The 20,119-nt window shown below is 25.8% G+C and overlaps 2 protein-coding genes across 2 annotated transcripts in view; one reads left to right on the forward strand and one right to left on the reverse strand.

The window, feature by feature from the left end:
* Positions 1-17,570, forward strand: part of LOC145829486 (uncharacterized) — a 39,021-nt gene extending 21,451 nt beyond the window's left edge. The window contains exons 8-13 of the mRNA XM_082937294.1: positions 12,003-12,299; positions 14,196-14,389; positions 14,782-14,987; positions 15,244-15,439; positions 15,772-15,973; positions 16,268-17,570. Of these exons, the coding sequence (XP_082793420.1) occupies positions 12,003-12,299; positions 14,196-14,389; positions 14,782-14,987; positions 15,244-15,439; positions 15,772-15,973; positions 16,268-16,659 (1,487 nt within the window). The 3' untranslated portion in view covers positions 16,660-17,570. The remainder of the gene's footprint in view (positions 1-12,002; positions 12,300-14,195; positions 14,390-14,781; positions 14,988-15,243; positions 15,440-15,771; positions 15,974-16,267) is intronic.
* Positions 228-10,502, reverse strand: LOC145830184 (uncharacterized). Its single transcript, XM_082938098.1, has 12 exons — positions 10,360-10,502; positions 9,986-10,127; positions 8,698-8,855; positions 8,053-8,196; positions 7,142-7,253; positions 6,466-6,538; positions 5,929-6,059; positions 5,286-5,384; positions 3,672-3,783; positions 3,000-3,158; positions 1,991-2,147; positions 228-526 (listed from the first exon to the last, which is right to left on the reverse strand). Exons 1-12 carry the CDS (start codon positions 10,500-10,502, stop codon positions 376-378), a joined length of 1,581 nt encoding a protein of 526 aa, XP_082794224.1. The 3' UTR covers positions 228-375.
* Positions 17,571-20,119: the final 2,549 nt, after the last annotated feature.

Here is a 20,119-nt window from a genome sequence, read left to right on the forward strand (position 1 = left end):
ACGCTGCTTTTATCTTTTTGTTATAGTAATTTTAGTAAAGTACCGTATTTGTTTTTTATTGTGGGTTTAATATTTAGGCAGCATTTCAAAGAAATTTTTTTAATAAATTCATTAGCTTGTTTTTTTTTTCTTAATTATAAAAATAAAAACTTTATTCCGATAGGAAGGGTCAACGCTAAAGTGCGGTGTCTTTTATGAACTTTGTAATATACAGAGGTCTTAATTTTTTAAACTTATAATAATTCCTACATAACGTTTAGTCAATTGGTCTTTTAAACTTTCTTATTTTTCAAAAAACAAAACAGTGAACTGTTAATCGTCTCTCAACGGCAGATTGAATCTATATTAAATCAAATGCTCAATTTTAGTCTTTTGTCATAAATGCATGTTTTGCGAACTTTCTAATGAAACGTAACTTGTGTTTTGGTTGGGTCTAACGGACAATTTTGCCCTCGGCAAACTTGCCATCCTGTCTTCTGTAGCAGTTTGTATTTCCTCTGTTGTTAGATAATCACTAGACAAAGACCTGTAATAATTATTCGCAAATGTTAGCTTTAATTCTAAAGGAATAATATAAATTCATACTTAATAAATCTTGAACTACCATGTAGGTTGAACAGAATCGTAGTAATACATTAGTCATCAGTAATATTGACTTAATTTTAATAAATATATAGTTTTCTTCAAAAGTAAAAATAATCTTAAAAATTCATTATATAGTTAGGGATAGGTTATAGCAAAAAAACACATAGAAAAAAAGATTTCTAAGTAAGCCAAAACTTTAAATCTGTGCCTGTAAAATTTATAGTGTATATGTAAGATACTTTTTTTATGTATAATTAGTACTAGACTGAACTGCAAGGCTATCAACAGCAGTTTCTGGGATAAGCTATTATCAGTTTCGTTCTTATTAGGACTAATCAAGCAGACATTGTCTGTCTTGAGATGCCACTGTTTCAGTCTTACCAAACGAGATTAAGTACATTTGGACTGAAGCATGCGTTTACAAAACAGTCAAAAAAAAATGACGCAATAAATTATTTAAAACTAAATGTCTAAGATAGGGCTGGGCAACGTTTTTCAATCAACGGGCCGTATCCGTAAAAATTTAATCTTTTGCGGGCCGGAGCATTTCGAGCTAGTGATTTAATGGATCCATCCTAATAATGTCTTTTTAGATTCAAACCAGACTGGATACTAATTTTAAGTCGAGATCCGTAGCGGGTTGGATTCTAAATTAAATAAAAGTTTTAGACCCGGCCGGAATCTAATTCTATTGATACAGTTGATCGCTTTTTTGATCGCTTTTAATTTTTTTGGATAAATTTTCAAAATTTCTCAAGTCTGAGAACTTTATATGTATATTGAGAGATATCAGATGTTTAAATAATGTCTAAAAAATAGAATTGACATTGTAATTGACAAAGGTACGTATGACTGGGATAATTTAACAAAAAGATATTCCAACTAAGTTACAGAAACACAATATATTAGGACAAATTGGTGTAATTATTAGTAAACATTAATTTAAAAAGTAATTTTTTAGCATGTTTTTAACATTAGATTCTTACATTTTTGTTTTGTAAGAATATGATACAAAGTTTTATAAAAATTGACCCTTTGCGTGCATGTCACTTCGCTCGCGGGCCGGTCATTTTCACTCTGCGAGCCGGATCCGGCCCGCGGGCCGTACGTTGCCTACCCCTTGTCTAAGACATTGTCTATTTGAATGTGCAACTATATTTTGAGCTCGTTTGACAAGTTAATTAGTTGTTATTTCGGCTACCTTTAAGAAATTTGACGTTTTTTTTTGTCATACAAATACAGAGAATTGTAAAACAAATAAAATCTGAGCAAAAAAATCTAAATATAGCCAAAATATTGCTACTAGTTTAGTACACTTTAAATTACCTTTAAAATTACATCTATGGCAAAATTTACAAAAATTCACAAAAAAACCATGATTTCTATGAATATTGTGTTTTCGAACTTGTAATAAGAAGTTGCCAGCCTCTCTTTCTCCAAGGTTTCCCTCCTTTCTGTGCCTCTACTGCGAATCGACATTTCCATGTATTGTGAGTTTGTTTGAATGCGGTTTTTGGGAGCTTTTGTTTCTTCGTTGCAATTATTAGGTTTTAAATAGCCTTCTGTGAAAAAACATAATTATTTACCTGCTCAGCTAATGTATGTAGAATTGTTTTATTAATTCTAAAAGTTGTCTTTTTTAAAAACCTTCTATTACTAAAAATAAAATAACATAAGATTAATTTGATAAATATTTTAATTGTAATAATAACAAATTATACAGTATCATTCTTTTATTACACTGACATATGTTTCTGCTTGTTAAACGTTATTTCATTTATATAAACTAAAACAATAAGGAAAGTTTTTTTATTATTAGAGGGTTTTATTTTTATGTTAAAGTATCTTGATCAAAAAACGATTAAAAAAATAATATCAGTGTCAAAAATTTTACAAAATAAATAAAAACTAGAAATACAGATAACTATTAAAACAGTGTAATTGAAAAACTAGCAAACCTAATAATAACAATTCATAGTAAACGTGAAAAAAAGTTATTAAGTTCATGTTGTTATACTATGAAAACTCCAAGAAAAATGTATAATTGTAACTTTTAAATACTGTTACATTCTACATAAGTTTTTCATAGTATTATATTAGCCAAACAAAAATTATACCTATATTTAATAAAAAAGTATAACACGTAGTTCTTACTAAGTCACCTTGAAGTAGTCACTTAAACGTGATTTTTGTTTTGTTTGTACTTATATTAATTTTAGCGTAATTAGTTACTTAAATAAAACATAAACTTTTATTATAGTTTTAATGCTAACTAAAGACTTAAATATTTGATATCATTAAGTTTTTTACCCGTATAACTAAATCGACTTATTCTATGTAAATATGAAAAAATGTTAAAGCTCTAACAAACGGCTTAAAACTTTCATACTTTCTTATACTGTACTGTGACTCACGATTCGTTTCTTGTGGTGCCACTAATGAGTAAACATCATTAAAACTATCTCCAGTTGGAACTTGGTCATATCTAGGTATATTTTGATCATGTCTTGGAGCATCTAAAAAGTTCTTTGGACTTTTGTAGTGAAGTTGAGGAGCTTTATAGTGCATTGAATCTGTTCAGATCAGTTTTTTTTTCTGAATGTAGTTTCTAAAGTTTTGTAGGTTCCATAATAACCTTACAGGTAGATATACTTTCGCTATAAAACTAGTGGGAAATCTTTTTATAATTGTGAGCAATTATTTTTACATTTACTTTTGTCATTAAGTTTTAAAAATAGTCCAAATGGTTTATGAAGTCTAGTGAAAATGCTTGTGTATTATCACTAACATTTTTGTTTTACCTAGAAGAAACTGTTTTTCGAATATAAGTTAAAAAAATTTTTTATTGATATTAATTATTATTTTATCAAATTAACAAGTAAACAACTATTTTGTTAAAAGTAAAGGATATACCTTAAGAATAAGCAATTTTAAACTTTGGTAGTGATTATTTGTAGTTGATGATCCATGTAAGTATTAATTAAAAAAATTCATAAATTTTATCAAATTGGAAAGGGTCATGAACACTTGTTGTATTCTAAATTGTTAAACCACTTCTTAATTATTTTACATCACTTTTTTCTCACCTGACTTCTTCTTGTGTATCGGCTGATGTTGTTCTGCATCTTCGTATTCTGTGCAGCTCTCAAAATCTTTTTTTCTCGGTGTTGGACATCTAGATCGATTTAGTAGTGGCACCTGTTTTATTTTGCTACTCAAAGTAAACAAAAATCTACAACACTAAAGTTTTAGTTTTTCTTGGTTTGTAAATTCTCTTGTTCAAACTTCAGCTTAATTCAATAAAACTGTAGCTTTAGTACAATAGTTCAACCTTTTTTTTTACTAAAACTGAAATACATAAACAGTTGTTATTATATTTTATGCGAACATTTATAAACTACTCTAGTTGTTAACAAAATTCAATTATAAAACTACACAAAAAGGGCTTTTGAGAAATACTTTTAGTACTTTATAAACTGTTTAAATAGCAATTTTAATTACAATATTGTAGACTGATCTAAACTTAAGGTAAAAATTTTTAATCATACTTTAAGACAAACCTATTGATAATCAAAGGTATGAAATGATCCGTCCTATTTTTTGAATATTTGTTTTAATTCTTTAAACTTTTTCATTGATTTTTATTGGATTACAAAAGTTTAAATAGTGTTTTAGTTGTAAGAAATAAATGAGAAAATAACTATTTCAAGAAATATGCAAACGACTTTCATCATGTTTTTACAGAAATTTTACAGTTTGATTTAAAAAATATGAATGAACTTTATTTTTGAAGTAGAAATCTCTATATTTCAGAAATGTTTTCTTGGATGTTTTACATAATCTTTCAATTTAACTTTTAAAAGTTCTAACATATATATGGTGTTTATTTAATTAAGAACAAATATCTCAATTTTTTATCAATTTAGCTACAAACGTTTAAGAACAAGTCATTTTTAAACCTGAACAAATTAAGGACTGAAAAACTTCGCTTTGATCTGTTTTATGAGCAATATAAATGTTTTGCTCATAAAAATTTAAAAAATATGTTTGTTAAGTTTAATTTTCTACAAGCAGTTTATATAAGAGTAATATCAAAACTTTGTAAAATGTATATGTGGTTTTTTAACACTTTAATATTCAAAACTCTTAATTTGTTGTCGTTAAAGTTATCGGTGATCACCTATTTCATAATCCCGCTTATAAAAAACATTACAGCATCTATAAATACAACATTTACTCCCAGAACTTAAATAAGACAATTGTTTTAAACTACAAGTAAGTAAAAAGCTTTTAAACACAAACTATGTAAACGGCAGTTGTTTTATATTAAGGGACGCACTTTTAAAACAAACTTAATTTCATTGCTGTTTATTTGTGAACAAAATAGTTTGAAATTTGTTTGTAGATTTGTTTATTAAATTTTAACTTTTGTATAACTTATTTCAAGTGTATACTAATTATGACTAGCTAACTAAATTTCACACTGTTTTTATCTTTTCATAACGTTCCAACATGTAGTTACAAAAAAACTCATCTTATTTATAACTTTAAATCAGAACTTAGTTATTCACAAGTGTTTTTGAGAGTTATTGTAAAAACATGTTCTTTCATAAGAAAAGAAAGCTATAATGTCCATAGTTACTATAGTAACCGATAAACTTTCTCTAAACCTGACAAATCAAACAAATACAAAAACAAACGTTTTTGAACGAGTCTCTATGAATTTCATTGCCTTCGGCGGATGTTACCACAAACGAAATTCCTGCCGGCTCAAAATTACTGTAGGAGTTTTGATTTTGCTGCAAACAAAAAAATGCTTTTTAGTACAAAACTTTAGTTACTTTAACCGCATAAAAACATCAAACTTTTTAAAACATTTTTAAGACGTAACGTAATTCAAAATTTGTTTTAAACCTAATAGTTTTCTTTAGCATATACATTGCTAATGATTAGTAATAAGTACAAACTAACAATATTATATTCTTGTAAAAGTACGGGCATTGTTTTTATTAATGTATAGACCTTTTATAAAATGAATAATTAAAAATTTTTGGCCGTAAAACAAACTACATAAAATAAAGTACATGTTTTAAAATATATTAAATATACATTAAATTTAATTTTTCATTCAGTAAAAAGTAACCGAACAACTCTTAAAGTACTTGTTTTATATAAAATGAGTTTGATTATATTTCCGGTTAAATTTAAGTATATTTAATATCAGTTACTTTTAGTAGTCATTATTTATAAAATTCAACAAATCTGTACTCAACTGTTACTTTAAACAAAATAATTTTTTAATATCTACAGTTTTAGTAATTCATTTTAAAACTGAAAACAAACTTTTTGTATACTTTTGTTTTTCTTCTTTTTCTGTGGCCTGCGTTTTTTTGTAAGGAAAGTTAAAATTAAAATAATAAGTAAAAGACCTGCTATTGAAATAGCAATCACCATCCATATGTTAAGCTTCTGATCTGAAATTTATATTTTTACGCTTAAAAAATATTAACTTAAATTATTTAACACCTTGAGTTTGAAAAGGTTTGCAACTATATTTTATTTAACATTTGCTAACGGTCTACTTTTTTATTATTTAAACAAGCGTGTTTATAATTATACTGTTTTGAAACTTAATATAACATAACATTTCAAACAGCTTTTAATTTTTTAAGAGAAATTTGTAGTTTTGGTTTAAAATATTTTAAAATAATTAAGTTTTTTAGTTAACTTATAAACAAAAAAAGGTTTATGAAACTAAACAAATTTTTATCACTATTTATTTATTCTATTACTATGTTACTAAAAAGAATCTATAAAATTTATTCATAACCAAAACTAAACGTACACAAATAAATAGTTTTTTTTAAATTTAAACCCAACCTTTTTTTTGTTGGCAATTAACCTGAACTTCTATGTTACAATCATTATCCGTCTCTGTACTTCTGAACGTGACCTTTATTGAAATTGAAAACATAGCTTTTATAAAAATAATTGTAAATACGAACTGAAACTATATAGTGTGAAATTACACTATGACATTATTTAAAATGATAGTTATTGAAAACTTACAAAAATATTTTTAAATTTTATCTAAACACATTCTTAATTTTGACGGAATGTTTTTAATTTCATATTATTAAATGTTTATTAATGACTTCTACCTGATAATAATTTACTTTTCCTTTTAATTTATACTTTAGGTTTAGAATATTACTCCAACAATCCAAACCAATAAACCAATTAAACTTTTTTCAAAAACCTCTAGATTAAAAATTTATATTTTGTTTTTAAACCGCTTTTTTTTTGATTCAAACTTAAAATTTGTTTAAAATTTTAAAAGATTATTAATTAAGTTTAGTACTTAGTTAAATGAACTATGATGAAATATATCTAATTTAACGAAAAACTAAAAAATAAGAAAAAAAGCACATAAAAAATTAGTAGTACATCAGCAAAATCAAATCTAAAATTTTATTTGTTTGCTTTAGCTTATATTTCTTAAAATGATTTAGAGTTCTTTGACTCACAATGAGTTAAATTATTAATATTTACTTACATTTTTAAAAGTTCTCCAATTCGACCAGTGTAATACTGTATTATCGTTGTTGTTGTAAATAACTTCATGAGAAGACTTTGATTTACAGTTCATAGTATATGATACTTGTGATCTGAAAAATTTATTTGTAGTTCTTTTAAGCTCATTTTTCGTTAAATAAAGTTTTTTATTATTTTATTATTATATGTTTTAGTTAAAAGAAAACAAATTAAGAGATCTCGACTACTGGAGGAGAAATAATGAATTTATTCTTTCAAGAATTTATTTTACAAACTTTTATTATTATTATTGTTGTTATATTGATTTTAAAATTTAACTAAAATTTAAACTTTACCTTAAATTCAATCTTAATATTAAAATTTAATTTGTTTAGTTTTTTAAGTAAAAATTTTGAGTAAAGGTTGTTTTTTATAATAGTTCAGTTGTTTAACTGCTATTTTCCATGACTGTTACATATGTGTTTAGAATTATTTAAGCACTGACGAGGTCTTTGACCGAAGCTTAGTTTGTAAAATAAATTCTTAAAATAATAAATTCATTTTATTATTATGTCAAATTGTATTGTATTTCAAACTAAGGGTAAATATTTTTATTAATAAAATTTATTACATAGTTACGTAAAGTAAATCTTAAGTTATTAGCAATACATCCAAAATCTATAAATTAAAATCTTTACTCAAATTTACCTCTGGTGTCTTTGACAAGCTTTCATTGTGGTTGATTCCAAATCATTGCAATAACAGTGAGGTCTAAAAATGCATATATAGATTAGGTTTTACTTATGGCTAAGATATAAATATAAAAAAATATTTTTATATGTTGCTAACTTAAGTTTAAAACAAGATTTAAAGTTATTGTAAACTGGTTGTTAAAAACAGACTAAGTTAACTAATAAATCATAACACATCTACTTTAAGCTTCTTGCTATATCTGGAATATCAGTGCTGTCCTTATCACAGTTTTTGTACTCTCCACAAGTAATGTTAACTTTCTGCACTGCTTTGCTTCCTACTCCGAAGCATTTTAATGTCGGCGTACCGCGATTGTTTAAGCAACTGGTAGAATTTGCAAAAATGTTCAATAAGTTCTTTTTAAAACTTCTTTTGAGCTTTTTAAATCATGTAAACTAAAACTTTTAAACGGCAAGCTGACAAAAAACTTGACCCAAGTCAGATAATTATGCAAAAGGTAAATCAAGTTCTTTAAGTAGTTTAGTTTTGGTTCAAAAGTTATTACACAAGCAAAACTTAAGAAAATTTTCAATTAAAAATACGTAAAGTTTTGTATTATAACTTGAAATTATGATAGTCTCCCGAAAAAAAAATAAATAATTTGTTATAAAATAAGCATAAAAAAATTTCTTTTGAACTTAAATAGTAGTACTTTATAAGTTTTTGACAAAAGTTGTATGTATTTAATACACATACATAAAAGTTCAAGTAGGGTCAAGTCAAAGTTATCAAGCTTCACAACTGTTTCAAAACTAATATTTAACAGTGTACTATAAAGTGCTAAAGTTTTTTTTAATAGCGGTATTGTAAGCATTTTATGTTTACGTTCTCGTGGCGAGTTTCCAGCCTTTGCAGTTGCCAAGGTTACACTTGTCCTCAATACTCCGCCATTCAGTCCATTGTGACGTACAGTCTTCTGTTATCAAACAAGGTTTAGTCTGGTATATTGTGCACTGTGAATCATTTGAGCATGTTCCTACTATCTGAATAAACATATTAAACATAAAAAAAGTGTTAAATTTTCTAATGCGTTTTATGATGGATAAAAATTACTTGAAGCATAAGATGGTTTTTAAACTTCAGTAAACAATTATATAAATAATCATTCTTTTTCATTTATCTGTTTAGTTTCTGCATCATTATGTTTATTCATAGCTTCTGTTATAAATTTTTTTTAATTACTAAAGATTTTTTTGTCGATTGTTATAAACAACACTTAATGATAACTTTCAAGAAGGTATAAAACTATCCAATATCTTTAGTGTATTTCTTTAATATTTTATCAACCATCTAAAAAAGAATAGTTTTAAAAAGTTTTTATTAAAGTATTACATCATTATTGATTCTATGTTTGAAATTGTTGTCAATATGTTGAGAATTGTGTGTTTTTTTTTTTCCAAAAAGAATGCTTGCGACTTATTTATCTTTTTTTCTCCTTATAGCGTTATACAACAAAAGCACATTTTTAGGTTTGTTTTTATACAGTATTTTGTACGTTCTCTATATTAATTAATAAAAGCTTATTAACACAATAAGAATTTAAAAATGGTGTTCAATAATAATTGTTATACCTTCAGGCATTTCTTACAATTGTTTAAGTATAAATTTTGCATTTGTACTACGCTTCTTCACTATAAACAAAATAACATGTTTCTATTTGACCTCTTAACTCATTTAAGTTTTTATGTTCAAAGGAGAACTAAATATTAGAAGTTTTTGATAGTTCAAGAGATTCAGTTTTAAGTTTCAAATACCATAGATTTTACAACTTAAACCCTAAAAACTACATGATCGAAAGTTATCAAACAAAGCAATGTTTTGAACTTACTATATAGTCAATGAACTTAGTTTTTGTCAGAAAATTAGAATCTATGTTTTTACGTATATAAACTTCAAGTCTTAGTAATTTAAAAAATAATCAAAACTGTATTTATTTTTGAACTGTATTTTTACTTTTTAAAAACTGTATTAATCAAAAAGTAACAACTTTCACACATCTTTAGCAAACTTTAAAGCTTTAATCAAGTTAAGTAGGTGATACTCTCTAAAAGCAGTTAATAAGGGGTAATACGATTTATTATAAAACTGATTAAAAAAACAAGCAATTAAGTACCTTGTAAGTGCCATGGTTACATTCTCCAGTGCATTTAGTTCTTTTAGATGAGTCTTCAGTGATGCCAGAAGAACAAGTCTTTGGGTAATTACAATTGATAAATTCTTCCATTAATGTACAATCATTTTCAGAACACTTTTTTCTGCAATAGTAGAAAAGTTAATTGTTGTCAATGCAATAGGCCTAATTGTTTTACTATTCTTAAACATTATATTACGAAAAAGTAAGGATGAACATTGAACTGTTTATAAAAAAGTGGTTGCTATAGACGAATTTTAAAAGCTATAAATTTAATCTTTGTATTTTTTTTTTTAATATAGTTAAAATTCTAAATCATTGTACTAATCCCTTTTAAAATTTTCTAATTATAATACCTAACTCTTCTACCAGCACAATTTTTAGTGCAGCTTTTGTCGGGTTTAAGTTGTTGTACTATCCAATATTGGTTATCAGCAAGACACAAATAGATCAGCAAATGTTGTACCACAATAACTCTTATAAAATTCTTTGCCTTCATTATGATATTATACTTTGTTAAGTAAATCATAAATTTCTGAATGTAATTAACATAAATTATCTAACTGACTTCTTACTGTTTTTAAAATTGAGATATAACTAGTTATAATTTTTTACACTTTGTAATGGTATAAGTAACTATATAAATTATTTATGCTACTATAGAATTTATAAGTTTTTTATACACAAAACAAGAAGCATTTTTACAAATGAAAAAATGTTTATAGTCATACAAATTTATAAGTATTACTAATATTTAAACAATTATCAGAGAAATATAAGTTTTATTTGAACTTTAAGATTTTATATGCTATTTAAGAAGCAATAAAATTTGACTACTTTTTGTTTATAAAGCTTTTAAAGCAATAAGTGCTTTTTGCACTAAGCTGAATAATGTTTAAGTCATATAGATAAAAAAATCTTCATAATCTTCAACATAAAAGGTAATACAAACAAAAATTTTACCTAAACCTATTACGTCAAAGAAAAGCACAGACAAATATTAATGCTTTTCTGTTTACAATACTCAAACTTATTTTTGTTAAACTTTACTTGTTTAACATCTCTGTAAGATAATAAAAGCTCACTAAACTACCAATTTGTTCTTGAGCAACTTTTATTAGGTATAACCACAAAATCCCAAGTTAAAATAAAACTATTCAGATCATCTTTTTCACACCTAAAAAATCTGAACTGATCTTTTCTGTTTTAAAATATAAAACATAATAATTTTAAATACGTTTATAATCTATTCAAAAATTAATACTTTGTCAGCAAGCTGCCACTTCTTAATAATGAATCACAACTTTCTTTATTGTGAATTGTTACATCATAACTACAAGCAAACAAGCACCGTGACTTCACCTCACATCCGGTGCTACTTTGCATTAATAAATAAATTCACAGCTTGAATATATAACAAGTCATTGTCATTGAAAAAGTACTTAATATTAGTTGCCGAGCTTAAAACCGTTTTTGTTTTAGACTTTTAACTTAAATATATGCGTTATTCTCTTACATTTTTTATTTGTCTTCTTAATATTGATAAAATGTTACAAAGATTTTTTTTTGTATACTTACTGATACAATTAGTAGATCCTATAACAAATCATAAATCTGATTTGTTCAAACTTCCTAGTTGAAACAATTGTTTTAAAATCAATTTGTTCAGATTAAGAAAAAAAAAAACAGTTTAATTTAGTGTGAAAAAATATTAGAATTTAGATAAAGAATTTCTTATCGCTCAACATAACTTTTTAAACTTTATTGTTTACATAAATTATATAGTAATTAAAATTTTGCCAACTAGCACCTTATTCTACATAAAATTTGAATCTTTTTGAAAAAGATGTAAGCTACTTATAAAAAGCTTTAGAGATGTATAAGTTCAATATGCGTTTTTAAATTAAAGTAAAAAAAAATCAAACCTTCTTATAAAACACATATAAAACATTACTCATTCTCTATTGCAACATTAACAAAATTTTTTTCTAAATTACAGCATACACTACTCAACTAATTCAACTCGAAACATCTCCCGCAACGACACTTGGGGATTTCCAAACTTTAACAGCTCAAAACAGTAGCCAATCAACGTCAAAGACAAACTTAATTTATTTGAGTTCTACTAAGAAGACAAACTACTTCACAACACTCCCGAAAACTAACACAAGTAGTAACGTCTCGATAACAACAAATAAAGTACCCAATTTCTTTGATTTGAATACCACTTCAACTGCTTATAACGAATCAGTGAGATTGATAATGACGCTAGCAGCACTCGCAGAGTTTTTCGATGGTAAGTTGTTCTAAGAAAGTTAGATTAATAAATGTACTTTTAAATGCTAAATAAATGCTTTTGATACAAAAAACAACTTTAAGTGCGAGATAATATGTTTATTTGTTAAATGTATATAACAAACTATAATTAGTTTATAGAAAATGTAAAACTTATGGTAGTTTAAATAAATCTACAGACATTTACTTACCTACTATAACAATCTGTCTTAAAACTAATATAAGAGTAATTTTAAGTTTACAGTTGCAAGACTTTTTCATACTGCAATAATTAGTGTTGTTTGTAAATCGTGATGTTAGTAAGTTTAATTCGTTTTTGTAAAATTTATGTGAGAAACTCATAATAAAAGTTTCAAAAATATTATTTCGATAAACAAAAAGTTTTTATTTTGTTTACTTCATTAACTGCTTACTTAACGTAAATAACTAAAAAGGTAACTTTAAATTGTAAATGACAAAGCTTTAACTTGTTTTTTGCTTAGTTTATACATTAATATTATATAATTTACTTCTAACATTGTTCAAAATTAAATTATATATTATAAAATAAAAAAGCAATTTGTAAATAAATTTAATAGCCAAAAAATAGAGAGTAATTTGTTAAAAACTATCATTCAAGAAACAAATAATTCAGGGCCTAAAAAGAGGCAAAATTGTTATTAATGACAAATTAGAAAATAAACTTTTCAAGTGTCTCTATCAAAAGTAATAGCAAGAGTTGAAGATCTGGTCACGCATGATAAGTTTGTAGAGAATAGCTTGAGTCCCCACCTTTAAGCAAAACAAACAAAGACAACTTAAAAGAAAATTTAACTTTAGGTTATGAGGCTGAAAAGTTTGAAATATAACGTAAATAAAACAAAACTTTATTTCGAAGTTCAAACTAACCTTTTGTAATACTTTGTCATATATGTTTAAAACTAGCTAAAAATTTAATCGAATTATTTTACAAAAAACTAATTATTTTAAAGTTATACAGAAGCTTAAACTTCCGTACACGCATGTTAAAAAACATATTATTTTAATTTTTTTTTAATAAAAACATATTGTTATCGTTTACACGCTTTTAAGTTAGAAATGTTATTAAAATGTACAGCATTAATTTTTGATATACTATTTCTTTTATACTTTGTAAACTTTAAACATACATAAGCAAATTCTAAAAACTGAAATGATTTTTTAAATTTATTAAAAAAAAACCAACGTATCTAAAACTACAAACATAAGCTAAAACTACTGACGTAAATAAAAACTATGTTGTCTTTAATTCGTTTAAATGTTGACAATGCTTTTCTTAGAATCATTCCTAAATACAAGTTACAGCATTTAAAAAACATATTGACAACTTTAACTACCGAGCTTAAAATTAATATTAAAAATAGATAGGAGTTTTGCTTTTCTTTAAGATTATTTACAACTAAATTGATATATAAAGTTTTAAAATTTCAAAGACAACAATATTTACTATTGTAACATCAAAAATAGTTTAGCAAATTACTTTAAGGTAAACCTTTCATTAGAATAAGTTATATAGTAATGTCGAAGTTTATTTTCTATTTTTTTTAATTGAAAGCTTTTTATTCAATTATTAAATTGATTTTATAATCATGAAAGTAATTTTAAGTGGTTTTATTCTTTCAAGATAGAAAAAAGATTAGTTAAAAAAAATATATTTTTATAACAGATCTTAAATAGAAGAAGATTTAAATTTCGAGTTCATAAAAAAACATAAGATACAATTCAAAAAATAGTTCATCGCAGTTTCTCAATGCTTCTTTTTTTAAAACTGAGTAAATATTTAAAAAACAAGTTTGTTGGTAATATTTATTGAAATTAAAGTAATTTGGTCTATTTGTTATTTGCGGTTAAATAGTTAATCAAACTACAAAAATTACAGAGAATTTGGAAGAAATTTTGATGGTTATTTTTGCAATCGTGTCATCTCTGCTTTTTGTAGTTGTAGTAATTCTTTTTGTACACTACGAAAAACCCTGTTGTCCGATCAGCGAAACTAAGAAGAGAAAAGACGAAGACGACAGATCTTCGCTTTTAGAAATAACTCATATTGAACACAACATTAATTTACAACAAGTAAGCTACATAGATCTACGAACAGAATGCGTTTTAAGTAGTTCTCAAACAACTTAAATGATTGTTCGACTAAAATATATTCTAATTACTATAATTTAGTTGCTAGTTCTACCGATGAGTGCTCTTATTTACTATGATTAAAGGTAAATAAAAATTAGCTTTGACTGTATTGTGGTGTTAGCTTTTTTGTTTACGTTTTAACTTTTTTTTTTTACTTATACTGAAGTAAAGAAGCTTTCTATATTGTAGTCTAAAGTCACAAGATTTTAATTTTTACTTTTTAAGTACTAATACTTAAAAACTATAAAAACCAATAAAAAACTTATTGATGTGTGAAAGCAATAGTTTTACCATCAACAATCGTTTTTTATAACACTTTTTTTTTATTATAGAAAAACAAAAGTCGACTCCGTCGATCAAGTCAGTGGATCGAAATGATGACGTCGTGCTTTCATTTCAAACAACGTCGCAGCATAACCTTGACAACCACAGACGATGAGGAGGAGGAAGGACACTACAGGGTCACTTCAAGAAATTCTTCCCTTCTTGATGTTGTTGGTGGGGAAGACCCCACAAACGAAACATCCGTTAGCGTTAGGTGAGGATTTTACTTCTAGTTATTAAGATTAATAAAAAAACATTGTTTAACTATGATATAAATTTCAGAGTTGTTTTTAAACTTTCTTTAACTTAAATTAAACTTTTATCACTTATTAATAAATTTACAACTCGTTAGTTTTTTACAACTAATTTTTCACTGTATTATAATACCACGTTTTGTAGAAAAAAAAACGCACTAAGATTATAAAAATAGATCAATTCATGTTTGCAAGTCGAATTTTTTTAAATTTCAGATCCCCTTCTCCGCTGGTAATCGTCACCACTGAAAACGATACAACTTACTCGGCATTCCCCGTCAACAGGTTCGAAGATGATGCTACGTCATTGTATGAGTACCCGGACCAACCAAACTCAACCATAGTCAACGCGCAAGTCCCAGTTGAGGCTCATCGTCACAAAACTGGTCCCAACGGAATCACTTACTTGCAAGTAAATGCATACAAATTTTCACTACCTTTAAACCTCATATGGTTCGAATAAGTTTTAACAAATAAAAATTTATATTTAATTAAATAGTTTGAAACAATACACTATATGAAAAAATAGCTTAATATGTTAAACGTTTTATTTTGTAGCTTAATCACTTTTGTTTTTTAAAATATTTACACATAAAACTTGTTCTATTGGTTGTTTTTTTTTTAGCATATTATGCTGTAAAATTTGTTGAAGTGCACTTATTTATTCAATATTTCAAAACGTAGAATTTAAAAACTTTTAGACAAAACTTTTTGAATAAATTTAGACAAGTTTTAAACTTACAGGGTACAGCCTCAAAGTTTCAAAGAGAACGAACACTTTCGACTTCACCTCAACGTGGCGACCCTCCACCTTTTCCTCAGCCTTCAAAATACGAGCAGGCGCTTGCTCAGCACAATTTACTGCTGAAGAAAAGACAGAACTCCTACGTTGCAATGACGTCATCAAGCACATTGATTAAATATCCCTACCATTGTCACCATAACGGTAAGTTTTACTAATTTTTTGGTAAAATACCAGTTTAGTCAAAAAAACTAAACTAATATGTAGTTATATAATTTTTTAAGTAACCAGACTTAAACTTATAAAGACTTTCTTAAACTCTATTGGCGAATATAAAAGAACCAATTTAACCTGTTATTACTGTTACCTTACGTTTAGATGTAGTTTTAAGCTTACTAATTGGTTTTAATAAACTACTAACACTTATTAGTTATAACTTTATTTTATATTTATTTGGAATATTTATTAGTTCTAACTTTTTATAAATTCATTTTTAAGGCAACGGGGAGCGAACCACCATCGTCTCACCTCCTCACTACGCCACCCATCGGACAATACCCGCGCTTGTGCACAATTATCAAAGTAGGGGAAACACGGCGAGCGGAACCAGCATTGTGCTCAGTAATGTTCCCAGACAAGGTGGTTTCCCTCTTTCCTACAGTCCCAAACACCAAACTTCTACCTTCGTTACCATGCGCAACCCTTCTTCGGGGTCGCGACTGACAAGCAACAATTCTGGGGGCGAAGAAGGGAGCGGTCAAGACAACCTGAGACCCACGTCAATTTACGACAATTCCTTGCCTAGGGGAAGTCCCTTGTACGAGTACTACCAACAGCAGCATGCCAATGAGCTCCCAGGGACGAGGAACTTGAATCAGTACTTTTCGTAGCTGACACGACGAATCTATGAACTATGTTCGAAACTATGGAGCTTTTTACAGACACATTACGCATTTCTAAAAAACTAATTTTTGATAAACATTTAAGTTTTTATGTAGCAACCTAGATTTATTTAACCTAAAACTAATCGGGGTTTGAAAAAAAATATGAACTACAACGTCTAAGGTGTTAAATTTAAAATACTTTTGAGTCTAAGAACATATGTTATTTTTTACCTTAAAGATCTCAAAAATTTTAGGTAAAGAGACCCTATTAAATTTTGAAAATAGTAGTTAAGACTAACTGTAAGAAAATTTTATTACTTAAACATAATAAATTTCATTGCAGAAACGATGAAAATAAGTATTTGTGTAAGTTCTATTAAAGTCTAAAATTTACAAATTTAATACAATTTTAGCAAAAATTTACTTTTAAAACATAAAAAAATTTTAACAAAATTGTTCTAAAAATGATCATTTTTGGACTGTTTATAAAGTTTTGTAAGTACAAGATCAGAGGCTGTTAAAAGTTATAAAAGTTGTGAGGCTCATAAATTACTGAAGCCCATTTAAAACGTAAATTTGTTAGTATTATAGAAAATACTTTAAGTTACTTTAAAAGTTGTTTTTAGTAATTCTACGTGACCGGTGTATCAAATTAGTTCTTTGTTATTTATTACTTACAAAAATTACGTGAAGTTGAGGAAAACTTAACTAACAAGAGTTTAAAAACTAATAGAGTATTTTTTAACATAAAGTGCAAGTCTCAAGTTTATATTATTTCTTAGTAGTCATAGAGTGACTTTTTATTATGTTTTTACTTTTTTTCACATGCTCATGTTCGCATTAAGAACTTTTATAAGTTGTTAATGATGTTTTAACGAGTAACTTTCTGAGTAAACACAACTTTGCATTCATTTTTAATTATTTTTTTGCTCGATGTGTCTTAAACATTTTCTTCTATTAGTCAAGTCTTTACATTCACTTTATTTTTTAAATTTTTTTTTTGCAATCATAGAATTTATTATAACCTATACAAGTTTTACATCAAGGCAAACTTGAAGTTTTTATAAGCTATTTTCTTATTTATTTTTAAACTGTCCGTTCTTGAATGTATTTAATCAAAAGACTAAGCAACATTAGTAGATAACATTTATGATATAACTATGACTTTTTTGATTACCCACTATATTTTATATTAGTTAAGATTTTGTCGAAAATAACCGAACATTAAAATACAGTGCATATTTATGTTAATAGTAACTACGTATTATTGATCATTATCTATTGAAAAAAGTTATAACAAAAAAATACCTTGTAAGCTTTTATAAACAGTTTTAAACCATATAACTTACTATTTTTTCGTTCTTCTCAATTGTAATATGAGTTATTTGTTAAATGACTTGTCTATTTAAATACTAAATTTAAAAAAATAAAATTTTGTATAAAGTTTAGATATTAATTAAAACTTCAACCAAGTATTATAAATGAAAATTGACCTAAATTGAAAAAAAAAACTATGTTTTTTGTCTAAAGTTAAATACTTTTTTTTATTAACTAGGTTAAACTACATATATTTAATTTTTCAATTAACTCTTTTTTTATTATCCAAAAATAAACAAATCTAACCATTATTTAAACTAATAAAACCTTTTTTTCTGATAATTTGTAAGTTTAAGAATACTTATAAACTCAGTCAAAAATACAAAATTACAAAAATGTTTATTTTTCTAACTACTAAATAAAACACTTTACAAACAATCTAATATAAAAAATGTAATGAAAAGTTACTATAACTAAGATTACACAAATTAAATTTAAACCTCAATAATGTAATTTATAATGACTAGACTTAAACATATAGTAGTTATATGAGTTCATTTAATACATTTGAAAGCGACCTCTTGATGCTGCCTGTTTTTATTTATATTTTTCGATTGGTTTCTTACTAAAGTATGTCTTAAATCAACTTAAAAAACTTACTAGATATCGTTTAAGTCATACGGTATTTCAATTTACCGCTTACTACCCTAATAAGCTATATATTTATTTTCAACCATATTTATTATTACACCTCGGTAAGAAATAGTTTCTTTCAGAAGATCTCATGCACTTAATGTATTTTCTAACAATTTTAGAATTGACAAATAGTAGTTTACTTTAAATTTATGAATAATATGCTAGATCAAAATAGCTTTTCATGATAATTTATTTTAAACCTACTTGTAAGTTCTTTATTATTAAATACAATAACTTAACTAATTTTATTAATTTTTGTTATACCCTAACGCAAACTACTGTATCTATAATACTCATTAAGAGTAAATTTTAGATTAAATACGGATATTTCTCATTCAAAATGTGTCTTTTATATAAATACCACCACTTTTATCAAACAACTTATTTTTTTAAACCCTACGTGTTCTGACTTGTTAAGATTGTTATAGGTTATTACATAAACATTTTTTGTTAAACATAAAAATTCATGTTTTTCGATTATCGTATTTATACTGAACTAAAGAGATTATATCTAGTTTTATTAGAACTTAATTTAAAGTTTTATTCAAAAGCCACTCCGAAGTGTTTTTAAGTTTCAAATTTAGGTTTCATTGAGTTACTATATGTGTTTTGTTTAAATGTCGCATATAGAATTATTTTCTTTGCGAAATTAAGAAACCTCAAATGATAATTGTTCTGCAAAAAAATAAAATGTTTTTTAAAGATCCTAAGACAGAGCCTCGTGGTACTCAAAAAACATTTTTTTCAGATTGATCTATGCTCCCAAAATTTATTAACTGTTTTCTTGCAGCTAGATATGACTTAAACAACTAGAAAAAGCATATATTGTATCATAGAATCTTTTACACTATCAAAAGCTTACTCAGGTCTAGTAAGATTGCAAATACCTCTTCAACCTAATTAAATATATACATAATTCTATTGACCTTTTTAAATAAAGCCAATGTAGTAAAATGGTCCTTTCTGAAATCAATTTGAGTACATACCAAAAATATCTTTTTTCTAATCATTACAAACGGTTATTGGCAAATTTTACAGTTATTATACTTAAGTTAAATAAAAATGATTTTTTTATATCTCCCTTATCATTTCTTTATCATGAGTTAGATACTAGTTTTAGTTTTGTAAATTTTATTCTTTTTAGATACTTACCTTTATAATATGCCTAAATAGACCCCCAATTACTAGAGTTACAACGCTGTTTTTTCTCAAAAATTTTAACTAAAGTTTCGGTCTCACGAATAATTTCGTTCAACGCTTTTTTTATTATTAGATATATACTTTAAGTTCTGTCAAACCTAGCCGAAAAAATTTTGATTATTTTCTTAATTTTAGATAAACTTTATGTTTTTCAATATTAGCCAAGTAAGAATTTAGTTTGTTAACTATATAAACTGATATAAAAAAAAATTTCGTATAGTTTGTGAAAAAAATAATTGTATTTTTTTTAATT

The sequence above is a fragment of the Thalia democratica genome, chromosome 2 (assembly GCF_965202585.1).
Source record: "Thalia democratica chromosome 2, ktThaDemo2.hap1.1, whole genome shotgun sequence".
NCBI classification, from domain to species: domain Eukaryota; kingdom Metazoa; phylum Chordata; class Thaliacea; order Salpida; family Salpidae; genus Thalia; species Thalia democratica.

Coding starts and splice junctions, on each gene's coding strand:
- LOC145830184 (XM_082938098.1), bottom strand. CDS start 10,502: ATGAAGGCAAAGAATTTTATAAGAGTTATTGTGGTACAACATTTGCTG. Junction 3,159..3,671: donor GATACACAAGAAGAAGTCAG/GTGAGAAAAAAG, acceptor TGATCTGAACAG/ATTCAATGCACTATAAAGCT. Junction 2,148..2,999: donor GGCACCACAAGAAACGAATC/GTGAGTCACAGT, acceptor GTTTTTTCACAG/AAGGCTATTTAAAACCTAAT.